The sequence below is a fragment of the Lonchura striata genome, chromosome 20 (genome assembly GCF_050655825.1).
Source record: "Lonchura striata isolate lonStrDom1 chromosome 20, ASM5065582v1, whole genome shotgun sequence".
NCBI classification, from domain to species: Eukaryota; Metazoa; Chordata; class Aves; order Passeriformes; family Estrildidae; genus Lonchura; species Lonchura striata.
The window spans coordinates 9,269,039-9,286,205 of NC_140722.1; the positions used below are offsets into that span (position 1 = coordinate 9,269,039).

A 17,167-nucleotide genomic window follows, 5' to 3' on the forward strand; every position below is an offset into this window, starting at 1 on the left:
TTCCTAATAAACCATTGCTGGTCTCTCTCAAAAATACATTTTCCTGAACTGTATTTCCAGCTTGGCAAAGAAAACTAAATTTACTGACATGAATTTCCACACAGTCATGCCATGAGGAAGGAAGGAAACAAAAACAACAAAAAAAAAAAGCTGAAAGAATTGGTTTGTTTAAAAAATATGTTCAATAAAAAGCACTTATTTTCTTTTGGAAGGGTTGAAGAGAGGAGGGGAAGGGATGGATAAATAAGAAACTGCTGTGGTGGATCAGGAAAAGCAAAGACTGGCAGCAAAACCCCTGTGTTGGCTTTGTTTCTGTGTGGAGGGCAGGGACAGACATGTTTTAATCCTGGATCCTGTTGCCTTCAGTAAATCATTCCTTGTGCTGTGCAAAAACATGGGAATTCTGTATCCTCCCTGTGACACTTCCCATGCTGTGTGGAGCCCAGGTCCCTGCTCCAGGGGTCAGGGCAGACCCCTGGGCTTCTCCCTGCTGGCACAGCAGGTCTGGGCCAGCTGGGAGCTCTCTCATGCAGGCATCCTGGTGCCAGTGGGTTCTGCAGGAGGGAAAACAATGCCTGCACAAGTGGTTTCCCCCTCTCTGAGGTCCATGAACCAAGGATGGAGGATGCTCTGGGTTTGGGGTGACCACATGTGGTGTCATGAGGCTTAAGCACTGCTGATGTGTCATGGGGACTGGCAGGGGGGGCAGCTGTGAGACAGCTCCTGCCCACCCCCCCAGCACATCCCCATGGTCCCTTATAGCGCCTCAGAGCTCTGCCCTCTGCCCCATGGGGAATACAAACAGCTTCTAGCACCACCCCCCTGCCCTTTGGCCACCTCAAACAGCTGGAACGAGATAAACCTGACAAGTTTTTATATGTACAGAGATGCTCATCAACCCCCGCCTCCCACACCTCGAGTCCCCCAGTAAAAGCCAACCAAAAGAGCATTTAAAATTAAAAAAAAAACCCCAAAACAACAAACCCAAACCAACAACAGTTGACCTCTCCCCCACCTCAAAAAACCCCCAACCCAGTCCCCAACTGGGTCTCAGGTGGCAAATGGGGACGTGCCGTGTCCCCAGGTGTGGTGGAGATGGGATAAAGTGACCTCTTCCAAACAGGGTGTGGGGGGAGCCAGGGCTGGGCGCTGTCCCGTGCTCCCCCAGCTCCCTCTGGCCAGTGCTGGGGATGGGGCAGAGAATCAGTAGTATGAACTGGCCCAGGCTGTGTCCTGGGGACAGTCCTGGAGTGTGGCCCAGACACTGGGGTGACAGTTCATAGGTAAAAAGCTAAAAACTTGGTGAGGTCTGGCAAGGTGGGCAGCAGAGGGGAGGAGGCACCGACCGCCCCTGGCCACCGTGTCCCCACTGGTGTCCCCACGGCTAGTGGGTGCCCTTAGGACTCCGAGGAGGAGTGGGAGACGGTCTGGAGCAGCGATTTGTAAATGGCAGAGTTCAGGAAGCGGGGATAGGAGTCTCTGTGCATCAGCGTGTAGATCTGGAGCTGTGCGTCGTCGAAGGTGTGCGAGGACGGCTCCTGCATCTTCCGGTTGATGACCTCCCGCACCCGCGAGTCCAGGCTCACCTGGGGGGCACGGAGAGAAAAGTGGGGGCTGGGGGACACCCAAGGACAAGCCCCCGGCCCAGCACCCATTCCCGCACCCCCTCTCAAGGGGAATTGGGTAACAATGCAGCACCAGATGTGGGGAGACAACAGTGTGCTTCATCCCAGAAGATATTGGCACTGGAGCCCTGGTGGTTGGGGAGGGTTGCAGGGAGGAGTGAGGGTCTCTCTGGGTACCCTGTGTGTCCCCCAGCTGGGCACAGGGAGGTGGGCTGGGGTGGTCCCGCCCCGGGTACCCCCACTCCGGGGATGCTGCAGGCCGGGATGCAGAATTTTTCTCGGTCCGCTGGTGCCCTCGTGAGGTCTCGGCCCCGCAGCACAACCCAGCCCGCGGTCCCACTGCCAGCAGCGTGCCGAGGATTTTTGGGGGCTGGATATCCCCTTCCTACCGCCGTTCCCCTGCCCAACTCATCCCCAAACTATCACAGGGCTCTGGCAGCAGTTGGAAGTGAGCCCTCTCCCTAAGAGCCCTCCCCATTTTAGCCTGAGCCCTTCTCTCAAAGGCTCTGCCTCCTACCTCCTTGGGAGAGAGGATGGAGATGTAGTCCTCGTAGATCATCCTGGCCTTCTCGTCGATGGTCTGCTTGTTGCACTCGGTTTTGAGCTCCTCACATGCCAGCCAGAAGAGCATGTTCTCCTCGCTGTACTCAGTCCGCAAAAACTCCCGGAAGACGTTGCGCCCCGCCGGGCTCTTCATCAGCTTGTCGAAGGACTGTGCCCAGCCCTGCACCTCCTCCGGAGTGGGTTTGGCACTGACAGGTCCATGGAAAGGCAAGGGGATGGGGTTAGAGCCAGCCAGGGATCCCACTGTGTCCCTCCTGCTCATCCCTGGTCCCATCCCAAAGGAACTGTGCCCAACCACGTCCCCCGTGCTCACGACGAGGCTGTTCCTGCTCAGGCTCCGGTGGTGCGGAGCTTTCACAGCTCACTCCTGGGGTCTGTCCTGGCTCTGCTCAGCCAGGCTGGAGCGTGGCTTTGTTTTGGGCTGGATTTCCCAAACTGGAATGTATTTTGGTGCTGTCTGTGCACAAATCCCCACAGAAGAAAAAGCCCTTTGGTGGAGAGGCAGCTCTGAGCCAAGAGAGATGACATGGGTCCATCACCCCTCTCAGCTAGGAAAGGAGAGAAGGGAGTGGAGAAGGAGGGAGGGAGGGAGGCTGTTTCCCAGCAAATGCTCAGCACCTGCTCAAGCAGGCCAGGTACACTCATTATCCATGGCTAATTAGCACATCTAACCCTAACCCAGCTGTTCCAGGCACTGCACAGAGCCCCCATGGCTGGGTGTGTCACCCTTATCAATGCTTGGTGCCGAGCATTCCTGGAGTGGGGAGCTGGCCCATCCCACTCCTCCCTGAGTGGACATGCATGCTATGCTGCTTCCACTTCAGCGCTGAAACTCCCAGGAATGGCCTGTCCCCTCCTCTCCCTGTGGCTGCAAGATGCTCTTGGCAGTGAGTCTAAATTGCAGAATGAGGTCCAAAATCTGCTGAGGTTCTTCTGTATCTCAGCTTCCCTTTGCAATGGGCCTGAGGGAAGAATCACAGTAGGATTCAGCCTGTGGCTCCAGATGCCCTGTTTCGTGGTGAGAACTGGGGATGAGCTGCTGGCTGGACACATCACCAGGAACCCTGAACCCTGGTGTCCTGATCCTCTGCCTGCTGTGTACTCCAAGGGCAGAACACAGTCTTGGCTGCCATGGAGAGTGGCAGAGGGCACAGTGCCATGCTGTGCTTGTCCCCAGCCCACTGCACTGCCCCTCCACTCACCACGCTTCACAGTTTGGGATTCTCTCCAGTTTGGTCTCCCGGGATGCCCTCCATGCTCGCTCTCGGTCCTCGTTCCTAACAGGGAGACAGAAAGGTAGTCAGGGGCATTGGGGACACATGCAGACCCCTGACCACTGAATCTCCTCCATGGGCACCAGTACCCCTCACCCATGCCTTCCTCTCACCCACTGCCCTGGTGGCACCCTGGTTCCCTCATGCAGTTCTGCTGTCACCATGTGAGCGTGTCCCTGTGCTCAGGAGCTGCTCCACCACTCGGGCTGTGTGCCAGGGCCATGTGCCAGGGCCATGTGCCAGGACTGAGCTGAGCCTGAGTGGCCACAGCAGCCGGCAGAGGTCAGTGCTGGATCAGCCCAAGGCGAAGCTGATGCGTTCACAACAATTGTGAGCGGTTGTGTCAGGAATAATCACCAAGAAGTAAACAAGTGTTTATTGGTGATGTGCCAGCACCAGTCCGGCCTGGAGGCAGACAGTGGGATAGAGGTGCTGGGGCTTGGGGATGCGGTGTTCCCTGTCCCTGTGTCCCCTTGTCCCCGGGGGTGTTGATGGCACAAGTGGAGAGCAGCCACCGGCCAACTTCCCCTGGGCCTGTGAATTCCGGTGCCCAGCAGTAACCGCAGCCCTTCCTGCTTGCGACACTGTCCCTCGCTGCTCGCACAGGACTGGCTGTGCAAACCTCTGCCCCAGCGTGGGCAGCTGGCCTGGGCGAAGCTGGGGACATGTCCCTGCCTGTGAGTCCCCAGGGCTCACTGCTTGAGCCCCACTCAGCAACCAGCACCGCTTGCTCCAGGAACAGGATACAGGAGGGACAGCTGTCCCATCTCTGGGATTTCTGCTCCATCTCTGCTCACAGGCTCTTGCAGAGATGAAGGAGAGGCACAGTGAATGCCACCAAGCCTAGGGCACTGTCTAGGAGGGAGATGCATGGGGCTCAGCTCCAGGGTTTTTTACTTCTCCAAGCTCGCTGCTCTTGGTGGCTGTAAAGACCAAAGCTGCTGCAAAGCTGGAGTCATCAGCAATCTCTGACTAAGCAGATGCTGAGGAGGAAGAGCAGATGGGCTCTCCAAAATCTGGGCTATCCAGAGAATAAGGAGCTGGAGATCCTCAGTAAGGACAGGAGGTGCAGATGGAGGCAAGAGCTGGTTCCATCCTTGGCTTTGGGCAGTGTTGGGAGGGCAGGGCTGGACTCTGTGCTCACTGCTCCAAGGCAGAGCTTCCCGGAGGGCTCATATGGACCGGGACCATCCTTCCCTGGACACCATCAGGGCAGCCCTGGGGAGTCCCACTGCTGCTTTCTGCTCTATGTACTCCAAGAGATTTGGCAAGTGAACGGCAGTCACAGTGCACCCAGGACTCTACCCTGCCCTGCCCACGGGTGATGAGGTGGGTGGGGGATGCTCAGGGAGCCTGCAGGAGCCAGCCCGGCTGGGCAGTGGGACGTACCACGAGCAGCTGCAGCAGCAGCACCAGCAGAAGCAGCAGGCGTTGGGGCGGTGGTTGCTGGCGGGTTGCACCGTTGTCGGAGAAGTCTCATGCCGGGACATCGGAAGGAGTGACTCTGCGGACGCGGGTCCTGCGTACTGAAAGGCAGGAGGGTGGACAGGGTCAGGGAGCTGCCAGTGATCAAACCCCATCTTGTGCAAGCAGATAGAGGAGCAGCCCCCGTGCAGTGGCTTGCTGTAATTTACTTGTGGCTCCTGCTTGCCTCTCTGGCCCCTGGCTGGTCACTCTCACCTGTGTCCCAGCCTCATACACGGTGGGCGGCGTTGGGTCGTGCTTCAGGGGCTGTTCTGCCACTCTCAGCTCCTCCCAGCCCGTGGGTGAGCTGTGAGACCCCCTGGCTAATGTCCCTGCCACCTCCTGGATGGAGCCTGTGGGGAGGGAGAGGAGTGGCACCACGTTACTGCACAGAATCCCTGGCTTCGAGCGGCTCCGGGGGCTGCTGAGTGCTGGGGAAAGCCCTGGGCAGGTGGTAAGTGAGGGCAGGGCAACAGGCAGAAAGTGCAAGAAAAGGAAGTGAGAAGGAAAGTAGAAGAGGAAATGCATTGGGACATGCTCTGCCAGCCCCCTGCTTTGCCTGGGATCCCATCCCACACTTTGGGGATGCTGGGGGGCTCACTGCAGGCAGCAGTGGGGCTTGGCAGGGTGAGGGGCCCAGGGCTTGCCCTGCACACCCCTGGCCATGCTTGTGCCATGAGGAAGAGAGGCTGAAATCCCTGTTGTCTTCAGGCATGGCATGGGGAAGTCGGAGCTGCTCCACGGCATCATGTGAGTGGAAGGAAACAGGGTGGTGGTGGCGAGTTTTCACAGCCCCTTGTCCCAAACCAAACCTTGTCCCATGCCAGCTGCCTGTCCCCGCCCACAGCACTGACTCAGCCTGGAGCAGGGATGCTCCTGGGTAGGAGAGATGCTGGGCTCAGCATGGGCAGTGGTTATGTCAAGCCACAGCTGCGTCCACCTCCCTGTGCCTTGCCAAGGGTGGTGGGCAGCAATCCTGGTCCTTCCCCTGCCAGAAGGAAGGAATGGAGCAGAGGCAGCAGGCAGGGAGAGCCCCTGGAGATCTCAGCCTCAGCATCCCCACCTTGAGCAGCCCCAGGCCTCAGCGTCTCGGGTCTGAGTTTTGCTGTTACTCAGCAAGGGGACAGAGCAAGGCTGTGGGATGCAGCTGGGGACAGCGCCGTCCCCAGAGGCCTCCATGAGCCCTGGGGGTAGAGCCCCACCCTGTTCCCAGCACAGCCATCACCCAGCAGTGCTTTCCTGGGCCCTCACAAACCCTCCCACACTCCCAGTGCTCCCACAGGAACGAAAAAGGAGAGAGTCTGTGTTTCACTCCCAATTGTCCCTATTTATAGCCCCAAGTGCTGGCAGGATGGCTGTGACCTTGTCACCCGGTTCAGCAGCAGCTCTGCTCCCTCTTGCACCGTGCTGCCTTTGGGTCCCCACTTATCCCCTTTCCTTTGCCTCCCCTGGTCCAAACCATCTTCCACTGCCAGCACCCCTCTTCCCACTGCCCACCCACATCCCACTGCTCATCCCATGGCACCCAGCCCCGTGGGGGCTGCGGCACCAGCAGGAACTGGGGTTGGGAGAACAAGATGAGCAGGAGAACCTGAAGACTGGGAAAGCCCAGCTCCCTCCCAGCTCAGCCTGGCTCTGCCACAGCCCTGGGCTATGGAACAGTTGGACTGGGGGTGACTGAGGGACCAGAATGTGGGGCCAGCGTGTGGCTTTGCTCTGTGGGGACATCCAGGTACTTCGTTTGCTTGTTGGCCAGAGCTGACCTGCAGGTGGCTGAGCCAACACACCCTGAAGAGGCAGCAGGAGGGAGTGGAATCCCCTGGCAGGAGCACCCCCTTCCCATACTCAGCACCTGGCCAGGAGCAGGATCAGGTCTCTGCCCACCCTGGGTGATGTGGACACACCCAGGGCCATTCTGGAGGAGTGTGCTGTGCCATGGGGAAAAGGGAGAAAGGAACTGTGGGCCTGCACAGGGACCACAGGGACCTTGTCTGATGGCACCAAGAGGTGCTGCTGGTGTGATGCTTGTTGATACCAAAAAGCAATGCCAGCACATCTGGGCTGGCACCAAAAGCCAAGCTCAGCATATTTGGATTGGCACCAAAAGACAACACCAGCACACTCTGATGGACACTGAAAGGCACTGCCATCGTGGTCTGGATTTGGATTTGCAGGGATGATTTCCCAGCACCCTTTATTGCCCCTGGCACCCCCACCTCTCCACGCTGGCAGGGGCTGGGTGCTGTGAGGCTGTCACCAGCTGCCCCAGTGCCAGGCCTCCCCACAGGGCTGCTGGGGCTGGCGGATAGGGAAGTGCTGGAGGGAAGGCAGGGGCGTGCGCTCGAGGCTGCAGAAACAGGAAGGATGACAAAAAGGGGACATTTCCCCACAGAGAGAAGAGAGCCCCAGAAGCCACCCTCCCTGAGCTCCCCAAGGCCCCCGTGAGTCTGGAGTCCCCGTGTGCCCCTGGGCTGTGCCAGGTGGCATCACACGCCCGTGATGTCCCCATGATGTCTGGCACCACACTGTCCTCCTGCCAAATGGAGTGGGGAACCTCCATGCAACCGGACAAGACGAGCTCTCCCCAAAATCACTTTCAAAGGGGAACCTCCCCTTCTAGCAGGCCTTGCTGAGATGTTGGTCCCATCCCATCCACCTGCATATGAAGTTCCTTGTGCCCTGCTCACCCTGGGCAAAGCAACCTCCCCCAGTTCTGCAGCATGGGGCACAAATCAGCACCCACCTCAGTGCAGGGGCACTCCCAGCACAACCTGTGCTGCTCCCTGATGTGCCCACCAACCCTGTGCCATGGGTGCTGGGAGGGCTGGGGGGTGTGGGAGCAGCTCCTGTGCTGTGTCCATACCTGCAGCCTGGCCATGGCACCAGCCAGGGTGACCCCAGCTGGCTCAGGGGGTGCACGGCATCGCCAGGACCGCCAGTCTGCGGGCAGGGAGGTGGGGGAGAAAAGAAGAGAGAAAGAGAAAAGCGGCTGAGCACATCCTCTCACAGGAAAGGGAGTGGTAAGGGAAGTGGCAAACTCAACTGAAGAGTTCAGGCCTTTTTTGGGAAAGCCCCAGCCCAGCCCAGATGCTGTCCTTGCTGCTCCATCATGGGGCCAGCTGCCCCATCGAGGGCCACGGTGGGTCCCACCAGGGGCTGAGCCAGGTCAGCCTCCTGCCTCCCAGGAGGGCTGGATCCAGCAGCAGATGGGGCTCCCCAGGCACTGATGGCACCTTCCTGGAGATAGCCCGGGCACGCTGGTGCTGGAACAGCCCCGTGGCCAGGAACGGCTCTGCCGAGGGTGACAGACAGGACATGTCCCCAGGGTGCGTGCAGGTTGCACCCAGGTCCTCGCTGACCAGCCGAGGCCACTTCAAAGCGACAGTGCTTTCTGCCACACTGTGCTCCCGATGTCCCCGGGCTTCCAGCACTGCCCACAGGGCACAGACACCGGCAGCGAGGTGGGCAGTGGGGGGACAGGGGCTGTGCTGAGCTGGGGCTGAGTCAGAGCCGCCGGCGGTGCCTCCCGGCAGCATCGCCCGTGCGAGGTGGGATGTGCCAGCCTGATGCACAGTGCATCCCTGCTGCCTCGGCCAAGAGTGACTCACAAACAAAGTTGTTTGGTTTTTTTCCTCTTCAGGAAAAAAAAAAAAAGAAACAGAAGAGGGAGAGAGAGAGAGAAATCAGCGCCCAACCTCCGTTTTCTTGATCAAATTCACCCTCGACAATGCTGTGGGCAGAGGAGGCTCCAGCCCACAAGCGACCAGCACCGCTTGTGGTGTCTGCTGGCGGCTGCCCCTCAGTGGCACGGTCTCACCGCAGGTGAGGAAGGGCAGCGAGGGGAGAAGGGGCGGAGGGATGCTGGCGCCCACGCCGCTGCCCCGGGGCAGCACCATGTGCCTGTTATCAGCTCATCCCAGCGCCCGGCTCAGCGCCGCCGCTTCCCTCTCCTTCCCCGGGACCCGAGTTATCATCGCCTCTCCTCCCGAGCCCAACGCCGTTGTGCTGCTGCTGGCCCCAGCGCCGCTCCATCCGGATGGAAACCTTCCATCACCCCAAATCCACCGCCGGCTTCGGCAGCTCCTTCCTCTGCCCTCTCCCCCTGGCGCTCCAGGGGCTCAGCCGGGCTCCGCTTCTCCGGGCACCCGAACATCATTTATCCCCCAAAAGGTTTTCCAGGATTCCCTTTGCTGCTACGAGGCAGGGCGAGAGCTGGGGCTGTCAGGATGCAGCCACGCTCCCCTGGCCTCCGGCATCCCCAGCTCACAGGCACCGAGAGTGTTTTTGTTCTCTGGCCACTCTCCACCCCAGGAAAAGACCTTCCCTTCGTATTTTATGGGTCAAAACCGGGACAGCAGCTCTGCTGCTCATCACAGAACCCTGCAAGGATCATTTGGGTGGGGACAATGAACAAACCCCCAGTGGCAACAGAGACACCATGCCTATCTAAGTCCCTGTCATAGCCCAGTGATGCCTCAGCCAGGAGCAGCACCGGATCCGAGCTCTCTCCATCTCCATGCCTTGGAGGAGCTGCAAACACCCATCACCTGCTAGACCAGCCACGCTGGATCAGCACAAGGAGAGCTTGGCAGCCCGGCTGCCCGCGTGCTGCTGGATTCTCCAGCGTCTAATAAGGGCTCAGCACAGCCTGCAGCTTCCCCACCCCCTCCCTGGCATTCTCCCAGGAGGTCCCAGCACCTCTGATCTCTGCCAAATTTGGCTGGAAGCAGCCACTGAGCGCAAGCAGAGGCGAGGCAGCCCCGCAGGCAGCCGGGGTGGGCGGCAGGGGGCTGGCACCCCCCGGGACCCCTCTGCCGGGGTTACCCCATGGAAGCAGCCCAGGCACCGCCGCCGAGCCCCACAGCTGCCTCCCGCCCCCGCAGCCTGTCCCAGCCACCTGCCAGCAGCACAGGAAGTTTTAGGAGTTATTTTTAGACTCGGTTTTCAATCCCACCCCCCCCCTCCTTAGCAATCTTTTAGAAAAAGATTAAAGAGGTTGAGGGCTTGAGCCCCTGGGCTCTGCGGGATGGGGCTGGGCTGACCCAAATCCTACCAGCACAGAGGTGCCAGGGATCCTTGGCATGGCTGGGTGGGCTCTGCTGTGGTTATGCCCATGTGGCTGCACCCTGCTGTGTCCTCGCTGCCCTGAGAGCCCACGGCACTGATAAAGAGCCCACAGCACTGATAACGCTGCAGATGTGCCCACGCATGTGGCTGAGGCAGCGGAGGCCAGTGGTACCTTTGGGGAGATCCTCTGCCCTGCAGTGATTTCTCTGCCATTCCCAGAGGCTGGGAAGGCAAAACCTGCTGATGGGAAGTGTGAGATGCTTCAGTGTGTCTGAACACCTCCCCAGTCCTTAACACCACGAGAGCTGACAGCCCCTCTTCTCCCAGGATGAGCATGATGCTGGGGTCCTTCTCCAGACCAGCCATCTCTGCTCCCAGTGTATTTATTTCTTCTTGAGCATCCTCCAAGCTAAATCCAACCATAAGCCCTCCCAAAAGGACCACACAAACCTATCCAGCTCCTGCTGAGTAGAGGAGAACAGACCATGGTTCTGTCCTGGCACCACTGGGCAGCACGACAGGCACAGCTCTGCCACCAACCACCTCCCTGACTCCAGCTTTTGCACTGAAACAGAATTAATTATTTTGTAACATAAATGTAGCCCCATGGCAATCAGCTGGGGGATTTAGTACGGCAAGCCCTGCCAGTGATGTTTCTACTGCTAGAGGTATTGTGGTGCTAGGGCAGGTGCCTGTTCTGCCTTGGGTACTGATTGGTGGGAAAGGAGCAGAAGGATCAGAGATCAATACTCAGCGGGGCTGAAGGGCTGGAGGAGCCTGGGGGCTGACGGGAGGGAAGATCAGAGGAAAGGGAGGGATACAGCACCGGCATGGCATGGCCAGGGTTAGAGCTGAGCTGGGCAGGTGCTGGGCTGCTCCTGGTTCATAGCAAGCTGCCAGGGACCTCAGGACAGTGGTAATCTGAGGGATGAAGAGTGGCATCTTTCAAGGAAATGAGGAACCAGACAGAGGACCAAGGCAGGAGTGGGATGAAAAGGAAGAACTCTGCATCACAGGGCAATGCTGGATCAAAGGGCTGGCTTAGCACAGCTCTGAGAGCTCCCAACACGACCGAGGGATGATTTTTCCCTCAGCCCCAGTACAAGACCAAACCCCACTGGCTGCATGCAGAGCCCTGCAAGGGAGGCACCAGGAGGTGCAGGAGGAGCTTTGGGAGCCTGTGCTGGCACGGGCAGGAGGTGAGTGTGACCATGCTGAGGACAGGTCTGGCCCTGCTCTCCAGCCACACTTCCCACCCAAAGCGTGGCCCCACGTGGCATTGATGTGGGCAGGGCAGGGCTGAGCCTGGCTCAACCAGCGGTGGGACCAGCCAGGCCAGGGCCACACCAGCAGCTGGGGACAGCTGGGGACAAGGGAAGCACGTCCCAAACGCTGCACCCAGGGGCATTTGCCCACCATGGTTTATTCAGCTGTGGGTGCTGCTGCCTGCACACTGCCAGCCCTGACAGATGCCTTTGGAGGCCTGGCTTCAGGCAGATGTCACTTTGTGCTGGTGGGGACATGTTCCAGAGTTGGGACATGTCCTCAGCATCAGGTCCCTTGACTACAGCTTTCAGAGCTGGGCTGTCACTTGTATCAGCAAAACTTCCTCCCACATCAGACTTTGGTGCTGCATTGAAACAGAGGGACTGGGAATGAGCCCCCCAGGACTCATCCTGCAGGCAAACAGCCAGGGAAAGGGGCATTGGTGACCCAATGCCCTGCCCAAGTTCTGGAGAATCCCAAGGGTCACAGGTGACCCCTGTGGTGTGGTCATGGTGCCAGGGCAGCAGTGAGGCTCTGCCATGCCCCAGCCACCAGAAGGGATCAGGGTGAGCATTTTGTGTCCTCTTAGTCCAGCTGCCCTGGTGATCTAAAGCTCAACCAAAGGGGAAGACTGATGGCAGGGTTCAGCTCCATCACCCCAGGGAGGAGCTGGCAGTGTGGGGAGGAAGGAAGCACTGTCACCCTGTGTGGCCCCATGCCACAGAGGTGGCCCTGGGACACTGTCTGGCAGTGCAGCTGCTGCATGCCCTGGGGTGCAGGACCCTGGCCATGGTGGGTGCCCACTGCAGGCATTCTGGGCTCAGATGGTGGGGGTGGGCCTTGCAGGGCATCTCAGTGAGACCCTGATCTGACAGGCCATGGTGACACCCTTTGCTGAGCCCCCAGGATGCTGCAGGGTGCAGGTCCCATCGGAGGACACGAGCTGCTGTCACAGCAATACATTTCTGCAGCCCCAAATCTGCTTTGCCAGCTCTCTTTTCCTGGTGAAACCCACACCAGGCTCTCAGGCAGCATCTTCCCTTGGTTTTTGTTGGGTTTTTTCCAGTCTGCCTTGAAGCTTTCTGCCCACTAATGCCAATATGTACCTGTTTGTTCTTCCCCTGCCCTTTGCCCTGGAACTCTGCTTGGGCATTCGCCTTCTGCCGAGGAAGCTGCTTGGGTTCAAACCTGCAGGAGGGGCAGCAACTGGAAAATCCAAACCCTTCCCCCAAACCCTTTTGCTGAGCCCCTTTAGGCTGAAGCAGGAGTGCTTCCAGCACTGGGAGTGGGCTGCCAGTGCAGCCACAGCCTGTCCCCTGCACAGAGCCACAGCTGTGCACAGGAATGCCACGAGCCCATCCCGTTGTTGCCCGGGAGGCTTTGCAGCATTTCTGCCTCCAGAGTGGGCAAGTGCTGACAAGTGAGTGTGGAGTGTGGCAAACCTGGGCCCCCAAGCCCAGCGTGTCTCCACAGCTGGAGCACAGAGCCCTCAAAAGGTCAACCGAGGCTGGTTCCAAGTGGTTGGAGAACTGGAAGGGCGGCTTGTTCTAAAACCATACATTTTCCTGCTGTCAGGAAACCCCCTTTTTTCCATGTCTAAGATGAATGGTGAAGCTGAACCCCAAAGAACTTTGTTGTTGTTTTCATTGCTGCTCCACCCTTCTCCTGGTTAAATTTTGCTCCCACGAAATGGCCAAGGGCAGGAGGTTTTGCAGGATGGGTGAGTGGCACAGCACTCCCTGCCTCTCCTGGTACACTCACCCAGAATAAGTGAGGTGCCAGGGACCCAGAGGAGATGGGATGGGCTAAGGCATCACCCTCCATGCCCCGCACAGTGTCTGGGGAGGGGGAAAATCACAGGCAGGAGGTTTCTGTTACTGGTCCACTCTGAAGAAGTAACCCAGTGGATTTCCAGCCAAAAATAACAGAAATAAAATAATTCTCCATGCTCCCAGGGAGCGCTTTGACAGAAGGGTGAAAGGTTGATCAAAACTCTGGGGTTGCTGCCTTGTTTTACACGGTCCTTGGGATCTGGATGGAGCCAGGATTCTGCCTTCACTAGTTTTACCCCAAAGCCACCCCAGGTCCTAAGGAAGGCTGGGCAGCTGCACAGGGAACTCACCCCAGGGCTTGTGAACCAGCACAGCCAACGGCTCCTGCAGAGCATGCACAGCTGGATTTAAGTTGTTTGATCCCTGTGAGAAGTTCTGGATGTCTTGAAACCCGTGGGAGCAGAGGGAAGAGCTGGCCAGTGGAGTTACCGGAGCTACCATCACAGCCATCGGATGGCCACGGCAGTGAGGATTCAGGATTTTCTGCAGCACCCTCCCTGTGCTGCACAGGGCAACCCATGGAGTGGCAGCTGGGAAAGGAAATGGGCTGGCTGAGCCCAGCAGTGATGGGAATGAGCTGAAGGAGGCTGGAGTGGTGCTGGTGCAGGATGGGCAGTGAACAGGGAGATGGCTGGGGCTGGATGCCCGTTCCCTGAGCTGTCAGAGCTGGGGCAGTGATGGCACCACAGAGCTGCTTCCCAGTCTGGGACAGGGTCTTTGGAGTCCCTGCGAGTTCAGCTCCTTCCCCTCTCACACCATGGAAGATGTTGGACACTTCCCTATCCTGTCCTCCCCACAGGTGAAACCCAGCTTATAACACATGGAGGGGATGCAAAAAAAAATCACTGATAAGGTCCAGGATCTTTTCTTCTCCCCAGAATAAGTGACAACCATGAAATAATGCAAAAAACCAGCTGGATTTAGATTCCCCCCCCTCTGAACAGCTTCTCTAATGGAAATGCAGAGAGGGATGTGCAGATGAATAAGGAACTGAGCAATAGGAAGTCTCAGGCGAAGGCTGTGGGCACCAGATCACTCAAAACCTGCTGTTATTCCAGGCAAGAGCCCACACTGCTGAACCCTGAGTGTGGCATGGCAGTGGGGGTGCCTCCTGGCCTTGCTGTGCCCTGCCTGTTTTTTTTGGGGTGCTCAGGCATGGCCAGAGGTTGGTGCACAAACTGATCCGACAAGCAGGAGGAGCTGGGAGGGAAAGACAGAGCGGCTCTTACCTCCTCCTGAGTTTTCCAAAATTCTTTTATCCAAAGGATAAAAATTTGGGGGAAAAAAAGAAGAGGAAAAGCCCCAGGAGCTCGAGCTCATGCTCTGCAGAGCTTGAGGAGTGACACAGTGGCTGCTTTGCCACTCCTGACCTGTTGCTCACAGGGAAGAGCTCTGAGCACTGAGCTCACCCACTCACTTTGCATCAGCCCAGCTGAAAGCCAGGTCCAGCCTAAAAGCAAAGACTAGAAATGAAGCTCAGCCAAGAGGGGAGAGGATGCACTTCAGGAGATGGCCGAGATGGGCTGCTCCAGCACCTTGGGCAGACTCAGAACCAGCTACCCTGCCATGGTATTTTTCTCCCTTACCCCTTCTGGATTTCATTTCATTATTTATCTGCCTTCAGTTCTTTCTTTTTTTAAACAATAATACCAAACCTGCACCCTGACTGAGATACATTCGTGTCACTAAACTCCTGCTTCTCCGCTACAATCCTGTGAGGTGGAGGTTGTTTAATTGCTGAAGAACATGACTGTATTTTGATCAGTGGCTTGAGTCATTTGTGGGGAAGGGCTGACGCGGAGCAGCTAAAATCCTTGTAGGGAAGTCTGATGTGGCTCTCTCCCTTGGGAGATACTCTGAAATATGTGCCCACTGGGGTGACCTGTTTTCCCAAAGAAAACTACGTGCACCAGGCCAGCAAATGCCACAGCTCCGCTCATCCAGCATGACACGGGATGAGCATCTCCACTGACAGGGATGGAGATGCATCCAGAGGGGAATGAACTCCCCTCGCAGCAGGGGAATCCCTCCCACTCGCTTAACACGTTTTGTTTAGTTTCTTAAATAAGGCCATGGATCCGTGCCAGAGCAGCCTCATGGAAGCAATGGGGAGAGGGAGCTTCCCGGGGAACCTCTCGGTGCCCGCACACGGCAGGGTGACCCACACACAGTGTGGTGGCCTGCACACGGTAGGGTGACCCATGCACAGCGCAGTGACCTGCACATGGCAGGGTGACCCAGGCATGGCAGGGTGACCCAGGCACGGCAGGGTGACCCGCACATGGAGTGGTGATCTGCACACAGCGCAGTGACCTGCACCACGGCAGGGTGACCCACGCACGGCAGGGTGACCCACACACGGCAGGGTGTCCCACGCATGGCAGGGTGACCCGCACATGGCAGGGTGACCCACACGTGGCAGGGTGACTCACGCATGGCAGGGTGACCCACACGTGGCAGGGTGACCCACACACGGCAGGGTGTCCCACGCATGGCAGGGTGACCCGCACATGGCAGGGTGACCCACACACGGCAGGGTGTCCCACGCACGGCAGGGTGACCCATGCACAGCAGGGTGACCCGCACACGGCAGGGTGACCCATGCACAGCAGGGTGACCCGCACACGGCAGGGTGACCCGCACATGGCGCGGTGGCCGTGCTGGCCCTCTCCATCCCTTGACCACGGAGCCGCGGTGCCAAGTGGCGGCACCCCGCGACGCCGCCCACGCGATGGGCTCGTGTTGGGTGACCGTCGCATGTCACATCCCTTCGGGGGACAGCCGCGTCCTCGACACCACCGAGGCACGTCCCTCAGCCACCCCTCGGCTGTGCCGCTGCTGGAGAACCCCGCGGGGACCGCAGCTGGAGGCTGCCCTGACCTCAGGCAACCTCCCCGAGCCCCGGCGGGCCGGGTCAGGGCCGCCCATCGCCCTGGCGAGGCTCAGCACCCTTCGCACGGTGCCCGGGGAGCTGCTCGGGCAGGGAGCTCCGCCCGGCCGAGCGCTGCGTGGATGCTCCGGCGCCGCCCTGGCACCCACCTGTGGGTGCAGAAGAGCCGGGGAGGCCTCCGGGAGGGGGATCCTCCCTGCAACCCCCGCCCCGGGCTGGGCAAACCCCGGTACAGCCGGCCCTGCGGCTGGAGGGTGCCCCCCTCCTTCCCCCTCTCCATCCTCCTCCTCCTCCTCCTCCTGCTGGCAGGAGCCCTGCCCTCCCCCGGGGGGATGCGGCGGGGAGTTCCCCCTCCCTGCTCGGTGCTCGGGGTCCCCACGGAGCATCCCCCCGCCCCAGCGCTCGCACACGGGGCCGCTGACCGGCAGCAGCCGGACACACGGACGCACGGACAGGCAGACGGGCACGGGCAGGGCTCTCCATCCTCCGCGGGGCTCGGCGCGCGTGGGGAGAGCCGCGCAGGAGGGAGGATGCCCGGGGCAGGGCTCCATGCAGGGGGAGCGCGCAGAGGGGCTGGGGGAGGAAGAGAGGGTGGGCAAAGCGGGGTCCGCCGGGGGAGCGAGGCTGGGCTGGGCACCGGGCGAGGGAGGGGGCGATGGGGGCGCGTCCCCCCCATCCGCGGCAGCCCCTGGCCGGGGCGCGGGGTACTCACGGGCCGGGCATCCGCGCCGCCGCCGCCGCCCCCGGCCGCCGCCGCTGCGCTGCCGCCGGGCTGGGCACCGGAGGGAGAGGGAGCGGCAGCGGGAGCCGAGCGGCGGCGGCGGCACTGCGCAGGCTCCGGCCCGGCCCCGCCGGCCACTTCCGAAAGCGATTGCAGCCCTGGCACTTCCTCACGGCACACACACGCACGCTCGCACACGGACACCCACCCGCACCACCCACGGACCCGGCCCCCTGCCCACTGTGCCAGCGCCGGGCACCCACTGCTGTGCCCAGCATCACAGAACCAGCGCTGGTACCCAGTACCAGCACCCTGCACCCAGTACTCCACCCTGCACCGGCGCCCAGAGTCAGATATTGGCACACCGTGCTCCTACTATTGATACCCAGCACCATGCACCGAGTGCTGGTACAGTGCCGCTATTGGCACCCAGCACCAGCATCACGTACCCAGCACTGGCTCCC

General features: G+C 59.7%; 1 protein-coding gene across 4 annotated transcripts; it reads right to left on the reverse strand.

Moving 5' to 3' along the window:
- Window positions 1–16,825, reverse strand: RGS19 (regulator of G protein signaling 19). 4 transcript variants are annotated; one of them, XM_021527292.4, is made up of 6 exons: window positions 16,695–16,825; window positions 5,144–5,280; window positions 4,853–4,989; window positions 3,392–3,466; window positions 2,143–2,377; window positions 1–1,586 (listed from the first exon to the last, which is right to left on the reverse strand). In XM_021527292.4, the coding sequence occupies exons 3-6, from the start codon at window positions 4,951–4,953 to the stop codon at window positions 1,398–1,400; spliced, it is 600 nt and encodes a 199-aa protein (XP_021382967.1). In that variant the 5' UTR covers window positions 4,954–4,989; window positions 5,144–5,280; window positions 16,695–16,825; the 3' UTR covers window positions 1–1,397. The 4 variants fall into 4 exon arrangements, with proteins under 4 accessions (XP_021382967.1, XP_085414318.1, XP_085414319.1 ...); XM_085558192.1 differs by lacking the exon at window positions 16,695–16,825 and adding an exon at window positions 7,791–15,422; XM_085558193.1 differs by lacking the exon at window positions 5,144–5,280 and having other exon boundaries at window positions 16,695–16,786.
- Window positions 16,826–17,167: the final 342 nt, after the last annotated feature.

Coding starts and splice junctions, on each gene's coding strand:
- RGS19 (XM_085558191.1), bottom strand. CDS start 5,455: ATGCATTTCCTCTTCTACTTTCCTTCTCACTTCCTTTTCTTGCACTTT. Junction 4,990..5,143: donor TGTATGAGGCTGGGACACAG/GTGAGAGTGACC, acceptor CCTGCCTTTCAG/TACGCAGGACCCGCGTCCGC. Junction 1,587..2,142: donor CCATCCTCTCTCCCAAGGAG/GTAGGAGGCAGA, acceptor CGTGCCCCCCAG/GTGAGCCTGGACTCGCGGGT.